Raw genomic sequence first — 12,377 nt, forward strand, 5'->3', positions numbered from 1 at the left:
CATGGCAAACCAGGCCTAGGGTGATAGCCCAGGGCTATCCCGGCACCCCTGGACTGGTGGATGCTGGGTTGAGAGTGTATAGTGTAGTGCAAAGAAGATTAAATAATATTGTCTTTTGCAGGAGAATTACAGGTCACAGCAAGCCTCCGCTGCATGCTGGTACTTGGAGATCCACACTTACTAACATGCAGGGCATTATGGGCCCACTGGTACCTGTAGTTTCACTGCAAAATAAACATTTAAAAAAAGACATTACACACACCATGAAACTACAAGTTTATTAACACATACATGCACACTCACTATCTCACATACTCCTGTGATAAAATGACAAATGATTAGTGAGATCTGTCCATGCATATGTGTAAAAAAAAATGAATAAAAGTACTTAAAAAAACCATGCCCCCCTCTAACCCACGGGTCAACCAGTTAAGGGCTTTTAGTGACCTAGTGTTGGTTGTGCTATATACAGGGGATCCCCTGTATTAAGCACAACCAGCCCCGGGCTACTCAGAACCAGCCCTGGTTGCCAAAATACAGGGGACAAATGCCATAGAGGTCCCCTGTATTTAGCACGACCAGCACTGGGCTCTGAGCCACACATGGAAATATAGGGGAAAAATGTGTAGGGTTCCCGTGTCATTTCCATGACCAGCACCAAACTTTTTCTAGCATGGGGGGTTATGCCACAGCCAGGGGAGCACTTCCACTGGGTCCCCCGGCCAAAGCATTACCCCTGACCGCTAGTTAGACCAGGCCAGAGATCCCTGGGGAGTTGGGGACCCCCCAAAATAAAGGGCACCCTTTCCAGGGCACCCCAGGCCTAGGCTGGAGCTATGGGTGCTGGGTTGATTATGTAGTGTGGTGCAATTGATAGTAATAAAAATAATATATTTTGCTGTGAAACTACAGGTCCCTGTAAGCCTTGCTGGCATGCTGGTACTAGGAGAACCACAAGTACCAGCATAATTGGCATTACAGGCCTACTGGTACCTGTAGTTCCACAGCAAACTAAATATTTAAAAACCACAGAACCCACACCATGCCAGTAAAAGTTTATTAAAACATACATGCACACACACATGCACACTCACACTCACTATCATACATACTCACCTACTGTATGTATCCCTGTAGCCCATCACATCATGCATGCTCAGATCAGGGAGATCCGCGATGCCTGCATCTGTGTATTATAAAAATAAACACAGATGCAAGGACAGATCAGTGAGATCCATCTGTGCTGCCATATTTAAAAAAATAAAAACCTATTAAATTATTCTTTTTTTAAATGGCATGGGGCCCCTGCCCCCCAAAAGAACAACCAGCACTGGGCTTTGGAGACCCAGTACTGGTTGTGCTAAATACAGGGAACAAACGAAGTAGGGATCCTCTGTATTAAGCACAACCAGCACTGGGCTCTGAGCCAGTCCTGATGCTGGAAATACAGGGGAAAAAAATGTGTAGGATTCCCCTGTAAATCCCAGAACCAGCACAGCCAGGGGAGCCATTTCACCGGGTCCCCCGGCCAATGCATTACCCCTGACCACTAGTCAGCCCATGCTGGGGATCTCTGGGGAGCTGGGGACCCCCCCAATAAAGGAGTCCCCATTTACAGAACACCCTAGGCCTGGGCTGATAGCCCAGGGCTATCCCCACCACCCCTGGCCAATGGGTGCCGGTTTGATTATGTAGTGTGGTGCATTTGAAATAGGTAAAAATATTGTCTTTTGCTGTGGAACTACAGGTCCCAGCAAGCCTCCCCCACATGCTGGTACTAGGAGAACCACAAGTACCAGCATGCGGGGCATTACGGGCCTGCTGGTACCTGTAGTTCCACAGCAAAAGCAATATTAAAAAAAATACAGAACACACACACCGTAGAAAGCAAAACTTTATTAAAACATACATGCACACACACATGTATACACACTATCTCACATACTCACCTATGTATCCTTGTAGCAATTCAAGTCCATTTCTCCATGTAGGAATCCATAGGGTACCTGTAAAGAAAAAATCCATACTCTCCTCCTATGCGTAGATCGCGTCCTCTTTGATCCATGTAGGCAATCCCCGGGCTTGGCAAAACAAAACAAAAGTATACGAGCCACGGACACTAGTACTATCCTCTAAGAATAGTACTGCTCGAATGAAGGCTCAGCAGCGGGATTTCACTATAGAAACCCTGGTGCTGAACATTAATTGGCTGAGAAAGGTGAGCCTTCCGCCTCTCAGCCAATGAGCGGTTCTTTCCATTGTAGTCAATGGTGAGAACCACGAAAGTAACCTTAAGTCCCCCTGTTTTAATTGACCCAGGGTGCTGCCAGTGTGTGGTGGGGCAATGCCAGTGAAAGCCCATAACTCCCTCCTTGCTCCCCGCAGTACTGTGCCGGCTATCACCTTTGCCCCCTCCCTACCCCAGCACTGCCTGTCCCTAGCCCCCTCCTTGCTGTCTGCACTTACCCCCTTCCTACCCTCAGCACTGCCTGCCCTTTCTCCCCTCTACCACCGATCAACCCCAACTTCTCCCTGCCTTTACCCCCTGCTGTACCCCAACTGCTGCTTGCCCTTAACCCCCTCTAAAGCAACTGCTACATCCTCCCATCACTATATAGTCAGCGTGTCAGCCCCCAGCTTTCTATACATACAGAGTGATGGCCCCCAGCTTTCTATTCATAAAGCGTGACAGCCCCCGGTGTTCAGTGTGTCAGCGCCTGGCATTCTACACATAAAGAGTGACAGCCACCAGCATTCTATATTTACAAAGTGACAGCGCCCGGTGTTCTATACATACAAAGTGACAGCACCCAGCATTCTATATATACAGAGTGACAACCCCCAGTGTTCTATACATACAGAGTGACAGCGCCTGGTGTTCTATACATACAGAGTGACCGCGCCAGGTATTCTATACATAAAGAGTGACAGCCACCAGCATTCTATACATACAGAGTGACAGCGCCCGGCATTCTATACATACAGAGTGACAGCGCCCGGCGTTCAGTGTGTCAGCACCCGGTGTTCTATACATACAGATTTACAGCACACGGCATTCTATACATACAGAGTGACAGCACCCAGCATTCTATACATACAGAGTGATTGTGCCCGGCGTTCTATACATACAAAATGAAAGCCCCCACCAGGGCATGCTGAGAAATGTAGTTTATGCTGTGGGAGCAATGCGAAGGCGCTGCTGGGGAGTGTAATCTAATTAATGGCGGTCACGCTGCTTTTTTTTTAAGGACAACTCTTCATCAGTCAATGTGAAAATATGTCCTGGGGGAGGGGGTTATATCAGTGACTTGAAGTTTCTAGCTTGCTTATCATCTCCAGCCATGTTTGTGCACCCAAGTAAAGCCACAGTGAATACACCCCCCTGCTGGAGGAACCTACTGAGGCTGCACAATAAGTTGAAGCTCCCTATCTGTATGGGACATTTGTGAGGTAATAGTTTAAAAACTGTAACTTTCTCAATTACCTGAACCCCAAAAGCCCCTACCCTGGAACAATAGCTACCTAATAAAACAAACCCAAGTCTAAATTCGCCCTGTACCCTGACTTATGCTTTCCCAAAAATCCCCCATAGAGAACAGCACAAAAGTGGTCCTAACTGAGTGTCAGAAAAAACTGACAGTTGGAAACTTAGATTACTCCCAAATCCTATTTTTTTATTTTTTTGCACTGAAATTTGGTATGCAGCACTGAGCAACAGTTCTACCCATACGTGCCAATTTTCAGCTTGGTACCTCCAATAGCTATTGATGTGTAGCCCCTTTAATACCATGCCCCCCCTAAGGAGTTCTCTATGGGAGAATTCATTTTTTTTAGATTCAGCCTTAATATAAGAGCATGACTGTGCCCTTATAATATACACATATTAGTAGAATGGACCCATCGTATCTCCCCCTCGTCGCTAGGTCCCGCTCCCTACTTCTCCACTTCATAGCTACCCCCATCCTTGCTCCTACAGGGCCTGATTAGCTCCATCTGCTCCATTGGTAAAGTTCCAGGGCTCCATATAAAAATAGGCCCATCATCATGACATGATGATAACCAGCTGGCTACGCGGTCGCCCAAAAAGCATACAGTAAGTATTAAAACTGTATTTCTACTTTCCTCACAAAATTATGCATTTTTATTAGGGGTGAGCAGGTTCAGATTTCTGAAATCCAAACCCCCCCAGAGCCCCCCTGATCCGAGGCCGATCCGAGTCAGGCTCGATTTTTCCCGCCTGACTCAGATCTGAAATCGAGGCAAAACGTCATCATCCCGCCTTCCGGGTCTCGCGGGTTTTGGATCCTATATAAGGTACCCGCGTCGGCGCCATTTTCTCACTCGGCTGTGGACAGTGAAGAGGGAGGGTAGGAGATAGGGCTGGCTGGGCTGTGTAGTGTAGTGTGGTGTAGTGCAGTGTAGTGTTGTGCTGTGCTGCGCTGTGCTGCTGTTGTCCATAGGGGCTGTGTCCACTCCTCCAAAGTCCATAGGGGCTGGCTGGACTGTGTTGTGCAGTCAGTTGTCCAAAGTCCTGTGCAGTGTCCCAGTCCTAAAGGGGTGCTGTAGTGTTGTCCAGGGGGTGCTCTGTCCATCATGGGTGCTCCCCCCAAGTGCAAAAAAAATAAAAAAAAAATTCTGTGTTTGTGAATTGTGTGCACAGTAGCCGCACATGCATCAACAAAGTAGTGCCAAGCGTGCGCCTGTGTCATAAGTAAAGGCCCGGCTGGCTTGACCGTTAAAGGGTGCTGTAACCCCCAAAGTGCACTCCAAACAAAAAAAAAAATATTTTCTGTGTTTGTGAATTGTGTGCACTGTGGCTGCACGTGCATCAACAAAGGAGCAGCGCCAAGCGTGCGCCTGTGTCCCATTAGTAAAGGGCCGGCTGGCTTGTCCGTTAAAGGGTGCTGTAACCCCCAAAGTACACTCCAAACAAATTAAAAAAATATTTTCTGTGTTTGTGAATTGTGTGCACTGTTGTTCATCATCCCAGAGAGGAAGTAGGAACACCACTACTTTTACTAAACAATTGAACCTCCAACAGTCCTTAGCGAGGAGGATGAAGTACGACAGCAGTCATGCTGAAGCAAAACGTATAACTGAGGCCTTGACTGCTATGTTGGTGTAAAGGTGCCCACACACATACCGATCTGCACATGATCCCATGATGTGTGCGATTTCCCCTGAACTCTCCCCCAGCAGCTCCCCGGCAGCTCCTACACACGATTTGGAGTAAAAAGCATAAGATCTATCGTGCTTCTTAACTTTTTTTTTTTTCCCAGTGCATTTTGTCCCAGGTTGTCAGATCTGCCCTACTACATGACAGATCTGAAGATGCGATGTGTGACCAGCGGGGACGCGCATCGCATCATGATCGTGAGTTAGGACTCACGATTTTGCCATATTTTATACGATCTGTCGTCACGATTCGTCGGAATTGGCCAGATCGTGTAAAATATTGCAATGTGTGTGGGCACCTTTAGACATGCGTCCGGTATCCGGCATTAGTGCAGTGGGATTTAGACAATTGATGGAGGTAGTGTGTCCCCGGTTCCAAATCCCGTCTAGATTCCACCTGCATCCTCAAAGCAGCAGCGACAAGCGTGCGTCTGTCTATTAAAGGGTGGTGTAACCCCCAATGTGCACTCCAACCAAAATAAAATAACCTTCTTTTTTTCTGTGTTTGTGTGTGAAATGTATGCGCGGTAGCCGCACCTGCATCCTCAAAGCAGCAGCGACAAGTGTGCATCTGTCTGTTAAAGGGTGGTGTAACCCCCAAAGTACGCTCCACAAAAAATAAAAAATTATTTTTTTTCCTGTCTTTGTGAAATGTGTGGGCTGTGGCCGCACCTGCATCCTCAAAGCAGCAGCGACAAGCGTGCGTCGGTCTGTTAAAAGGTGGTGTAACCCCCAAAGTGTGCTCCAACCAAAATAAAATAATCTTCTTTTTTTCTGTGTTTGTGTGTGAAATGTATGCGCAGTAGCCGCACCTGCATCCTCAAAGCAGCAGCGACAAGCGTGCGTCTGTCTGTTAAAGGGTGGTGTAACCCTCAAAGTGCGCTCCACAAAAAATAAAAAATTATTTTTTTTTGGTCTTTGTGAATTGTGTGGGCTGTAGCCGCACCTGCATCCTCAAAGCAGCAGCGACAAATGTGCGTCTGTCTGTTAAAGGATTACATCAGTGACAGCATCCAAGTAGGCATGTCAGACAGTCCGTACATGAACTGGCAGGAAAAAGAGGCAATTTGGAGGCCTCTGTAAAAACTGGCTCTATTTTACCTGAGTTGCCTCCCCTCCAATGTGTACTCCGAAAGAGTGTTTAGTGCAGCCGGGAACCTTGTCAGCGAAAGGCATAGGAGGTTGCTTCCACAAAATGTGGAGAAGATGATGTTCATAAAAATGAATTATCAACTCTTCCAGGGAGACCAGCCTCCATAACGTACAGAGGGACCTGTGGTGGTGGATTCCAGCGGGGACGAATTAATACTCTGTGAGGATGAGGATGTACACAACACTGAAGAGGGTGAGGAATCGTTGAATGAGGAGGTTGAGGACGACATCTTGCCTCCGTAGAGCCAGTTTGTGCAGGGACAGATTAATTGCCAGCTTGTTTTGTGGGGGCCCAAACGAACCAATCATTTCAGCCACAGTCGTGTGGCAGACCCTGGCGCTGAAATGATTGCTTTGTTAAAGTGTGCATGTCCTGTTTATACAACATAAGGGTGGGTTGGAGGGCCCAAGGACAATTCCATCTTGCACCTCTTTTTTTTCTTTGCTTATGTACTGTTTGTGACCTAGTTTTTCAAACTGCCATCCTGTCTGCCACTGCAGTGTCACTCCTAGATGGGCCACGTGTTTGTGCCGCCCACTCATGTCGCTTAGCATAGTCATCCATCTACCTCGGTGCAACCTTTTGGACATAAAAACACTATTGTGAGGTGTGAGGTGTTCAGAATAGACTGGAAATGAGTGGAAATTAAGGTTATTGAGGTTAATAATAGCATAGGAGCAGAAAAACCCACAAATTCTGTGATTTTAGCTGTTTTTATGCTTTTTTTAAAAAAAATACAGATCCAAAACACAAAACCCAGAACCCAAAATATGGAAGGGTGGTTTTGGTAAAACCAATCCAGATCCAAAACACAAAGAAAGATCCAGATCCAAAACCAAAACACAAAACACGAAAAGTGGCCGGTGCACACCCCTAATTTTTATACTTTTAAATTCTTAGGGAAATATTGGGGCTGATCATGTATACCCCCACATGGCACTGGCCACACCCACACTGTACTGGTCATACCTTTTCTGCTTTTCACAATAGTCCCTTGAATACCATGGTGGCCCTCCTTTCTTTCCTAAATCTGTCCCTTCTCCCTGCCAGTTGGGCAGCTTCCACATTAAGATGACTGGACAGACCTTCTGATAATATATATATATATATATATATATATATATATATATATATATATAGGTCGATATCGGGTAGTACTAAATAAATAGCGCTAAACCACGCAGGTCACTCCAGGGCTTGTGAAATAGTTTTCTTCATGTGTAATACGACGTTTCAGGACTGCACAGAGGCCCTGATTCAGAGCCGGACGCTCTGACAGAGCACTCACTCTGAATCAGGGCCGTCCCTGCTCCTTTTTGGAGCGGCCTCCAGGCCGCTCGCATAGCTGTGGGTGACCACCCAAAGCTATAGCGAGCGGCCAAAATGATGGTCGCGATGGTCAAGACCATTGTGACCATCGGGCTTGCGACGAGACCGTGCGGTAGGGTCTCGCTGCCGCAAACCCAGGAGTGCTTTTGGCTCTATCAGAGCCAAAAGCACTCCCACAGACATCACTAGTGATGTCAGTGGGGCTGGACCCAGATGGTAGGCGTTCCCATGGGAACACCTTCGTCTGGGCTGCTACGCCCCCGGCACGCCCACCAAAGGGGGCGTGCTGTCAATCACCATCGACAGCATGCCCCCTTTGGTGCGAGACCCTTAACGACGGCTTGGCAGTCGTTATTCGGGTCTCACGCATGCGCACGACGGAGGCACCTCCGCCGTGCGCATGCGCACTTGGGCACCATCGCCCCGCTTGCGAGCGCTCAGCGCTCTCGAGCGGGTCAGAATCAGGCCCAGAGTCCCTTTTTCAAGATACAAACAGATCTGTTTGTATCTTGAAAAAGGGACTCTGCGCAGTCCCGAAACGTCGTATTACACATAAAGAAAACTATTTCACAAGCCCTGGAGTGACCTGCGTGGTTTAGCACTATTTATTTAGTACTACCCAATATCAACCTACAGGATTCTTGCAGGAGCACCAAGGCAGCTGCTCATCTCTATATAGGAGTGCCGGACCATTGGATGCATATATATATATATATACATATCAATCTATATGTGTTGCGCTCCCTTATTTATATAAACACACATTTAAACAACCAATTGATCTGTGTGTAGCAACTTTCCTTGGAAGATCCAAGCCGGTAAAAGGATCTAGAATAGAAATACAAACGGGAAAGAGCCAAGAAAAACGCTTATGGTGTAGTATTTTCAAATATATGTCCCTCCTTGATAAGAAAGAGAATTGTGCGTACCAGACCCAGACTTGACTGTATGCTCATCAAGATATCTTTTGGTCACAATTATTCTCTAGGGGAAGTTATTTCTTCTGAAATCTGGAACATACCCACATGTATCAAAGACATAGAAGAGGGATAATAGTGTAGTATTTAAAAATAAATTTGAATACACATCAAATGGAATGGAAATGTTGTGGCTGGGCATGCTCAAGAGCTGATTGCGATCGCGGGGGTAGGTGGGATTGGTGCAGCGGCAGCGCATGCACGGACACCTTCTCACTGTATTTTTTGCGAAAAATACAGTGAGTAGGTGTGTGCAATGGATTCGCAGGAACAGAGCTTTATCGCAAGCTCTGTCCCTGCATGTGATTTCTAATACATCCTTATGATGTATTTAAATATTTCATTGTGATATTGAGCAAATTTATCACAGCCAATCCGCATATGAGATGCAGATTGCGATAAATATGTCCCGAAATCCTTTCCCCACATATATGTAGTTAACAATGTTATAATACAACTAGAATGTGAAGGAGCTTTATTTTGAGTATAGTATACCCGCAGCTGCAGGAAGAAGTACCTTGCACCAATTGTTTATAAATAAACCTAAGTGATAATTCAGCATGCATAGAGCTGGCACCTATGCATGCTAACATACATGCATAGTACTGCCTAATACATTTCAGATTGGAGAGCTTCATTAAAGTTTATTAAATCAGTTGAGATATTTTGTCTATTCATTTTATTTATGCACCGACTTTACATAAGTGAATAGAATATTGATTTTATATTTTTAACTGCATACCTTAACAAATTACGAGCATGTGGAGAATGCCCAATGTGATGCAATGATTTTCTGTTTTAAATGGTATTGCATAGAATAGATTACAGTACAGTAACTCGTGTTTCTAAAGTCACTCTCCTGATAGTAAATGGCCATCTACTGATTAAGAAGTGAACTGCAGGCAGTAACCTAAGCATCCCAAGATCCCTGATCAGCCTTTTAATATGTCCCCTCCCCCTTCCACCAGTCTGCAGGAGCTGGTGCAGAGATTAAAACAACACGGGGTTCTGCTACAAAGCATCCACAGTCAGCCTGGCAATAGCCTGATCCCACACATTTGCCTGGGCTTGCATTTTAAAGCAAAATTATCTCTATGAAGGAGCCCATCAGGTCCTGGAAGGATCAGCCAGAGAGCTGCTGCTGCCGCTGCTGTCGCTGCTGTAGTACTGAGGCTGTGCTTCCTCTCTGCTGAATAAATATAGAAGTGTTGTGAATCTGTGTGTGTATGGGGAGTGTCTTCTCGGACTGCCTGCCCTACTGTGTGCGTGCATCTATATATACAGTATGCCAGTGTGTATCTGAGCTAAGGCTATTCCAATCCCTGTAAGAGGAAGGAGGACCAGGCTGCTGCAGCATCAGCATCCCTGCTCTCTCCTCGTCTTTATCCTAATCTGCTTCCACATGACCATCTGGGGATTCTCCTGCTAAGATACACATAATTTCTGACCTGCCTGCTTTATCTACCCTCTTTCACTATTGCTAACCATGATCTTCAGCAAAGAGACAGCAAGTTTGTTACTTGAATGCTGAAGACTGACAGGGGCTTAGACAAGGGCTCAGGGTCTAGAGAAAAGGGGGGTGGGTTTTGTTATTCTTTAAAAGGGAAGCCCTGTGCCACCCCACCCTCACCTTCAACAGCACCTTACACCCCTTCCTTCTTACCAAACCCAAGGAGGAAGGCAGAGGGAGAAGTTACCGTACTAACCATATAGGATCTGGAGTTTAATCCTGGGAACATTGAGAAGCCATGGTTTGGATTTGCAGAGCCATGGGCGCTGCTCTTGTCCTGGGGATTTTGAGCTGCCTCTGCTGCAGAGCCTGGACTGCCACCCCTGAATACCGTAAGTCTTGATATGGTCTTCTCTATCTTACTTTTTCACTTGTTTCAAACTGTTCCCATACTAACACGATTGTGAATATATGTTGAGTGCAGCATTGGGGATTCACTGCATCAGGAGCTGACACACTGCACATACAGTATTAAGAGTTGGCCTTTCTTGAAAGTTCTGCATTATTTTCTGTCTTTTGATTCTATGGGTGTTTATTTATTTATCGTGTCTGTTATTGTGGAGAATATCAGTAGGGAAGGGGATGTTTGCTCAGATGGAAGCTGCTGCTTGAAGCTATCTGATTAAACATTAATCCTAAATGGGGAAAAATAGAGATTTAATATCTGATAGTGCATACCTTTATTATTCAGTAGAATTGTGATACAGTCCTGCACACAAGGAATTTAATTCATAACCTCATTATGAGCCATGCAAAAATAAAGTTTAAGTGTTGATTGGATAAGCATCTATTATTGCTCAGTGCTTAGTGCCTAATGCTGCATACTCTGTTACTTTCTAACAGACATACATGGGATGCTAGTGGAAAAAGTTCATTCTGCAGTGGTCTTTTCACCTCTGATTAGATTGTGGGACCCATGACAGGTCATTATGGTCTATCTGTGCCTTGTTACTGTATTTGAAAGCCCTGGAAAATGTATTTTGGACACTTCATACTGTATGAAGTCTTTTTTTCTGGTTTATATTATTGCATTGTTTATCCAAAAGGCCACTAAAGTGAATTTTAACAGTTTTATATATATATATATATATATATATATATATGTTTATATAAAATTTACACAATTCATACATTAAGGTTAACCTCATTAAAGATATGTTGGAAAGGTGACTGCTTTAAGATCCTTGTCCAGCCACCACCTGCCATAGAGTAAAGTTAAAGTCTGCTTTAATAAAGCGTGGGCATATACTGCATATTTGACTATCTTTGCATGCAGCTGTGTGATTATGACAGACAGCATCACTCTGTAGCACATGTGGTTAATAAATCAGCAATAAGGAACATCAAAGTGGAAACTGTCATCAGAAATTCTGGCTAAATGACTGATTATCCCTAATGTATTTCCCTTTTACCATAAATTATTACTGTGATTTAGTGATGGGCTTGTAAGTACAGTAGCTGGAGGTTGACACTGAAAATTATACACCAGTGCATAACCTTAGACATCTTCAACTAGTGTTGCGCTGTAGGTGGTTACAGTTAAATGTGGTTTTCAAAAGTTTTTTTATTTCTGTTAAGTGTGATTATGGGATATAGAAGATAGAATACTGGGTTGACCAGATCTATATATTTGTGATTTGTTTTGTGTGTAAAAAGTGGTAAAATAAGAGTAAGTATTTGCTAAAATACATACAGCTTAGATATTGCATGATAAATGAAAATGTTGCTTGTATTACGATTATCAGTTGTTATTGTTATCTGCAGTAATATAATACTATTTAAAGTATCTGTTTTATGAAATGTATATATTTTTTGTAGCAAATGACTTTTTTATTAATTTGTTTATGTTTATGTTGTATTCAATACATATCTTTAAACCATTTTAAGTGAAGTCACACTTTTCACCAAATTATCAGTAGATAATTGAAAGTTTGACCCTCGGGGCGGCAGTGGTTGCCTGCTTGAATCATCAAAAAGGGATCTTAAATAGGAAACTGTCTATAATGTTTCAATACAAATCAATAAAAATTTGAAGCAAGAAAGCATACAATGAAATAACTTCATCAATAAAATTCATATTTATGCATTTTGAGATAAATCACTGTCTATTTTTATGTTTATTAGCCTGTTTGACTCAGCAAATAAGAGATAACTGCAGGTGCTAGCCTTTAACATGTTAAAATCGGTGTTTAATCTTAGTAACAGTTCCACCCACTTCAGTTTTTTTGCTGAT

General features: G+C 44.3%; 1 protein-coding gene across 1 annotated transcript in view; it reads left to right on the forward strand.

The window, feature by feature from the left end:
* The first annotated feature begins 9,936 nt into the window (after positions 1-9,936).
* Positions 9,937-12,377, forward strand: part of LOC148477523 (contactin-associated protein-like 2) — a 1,966,667-nt gene continuing 1,964,226 nt past the window's right edge. The window contains exon 1 of the mRNA XM_088456633.1: positions 9,937-10,476. Coding sequence (XP_088312759.1) covers positions 10,383-10,476 — 94 coding nt within the window. The 5' untranslated portion in view covers positions 9,937-10,382. The remainder of the gene's footprint in view (positions 10,477-12,377) is intronic.

The sequence above is a fragment of the Taudactylus pleione genome, unplaced genomic scaffold (genome assembly GCF_031769625.1).
Source record: "Taudactylus pleione unplaced genomic scaffold, aTauple2 ptg000709l, whole genome shotgun sequence".
NCBI lineage: Eukaryota > Metazoa > Chordata > Amphibia > Anura > Myobatrachidae > Taudactylus > Taudactylus pleione.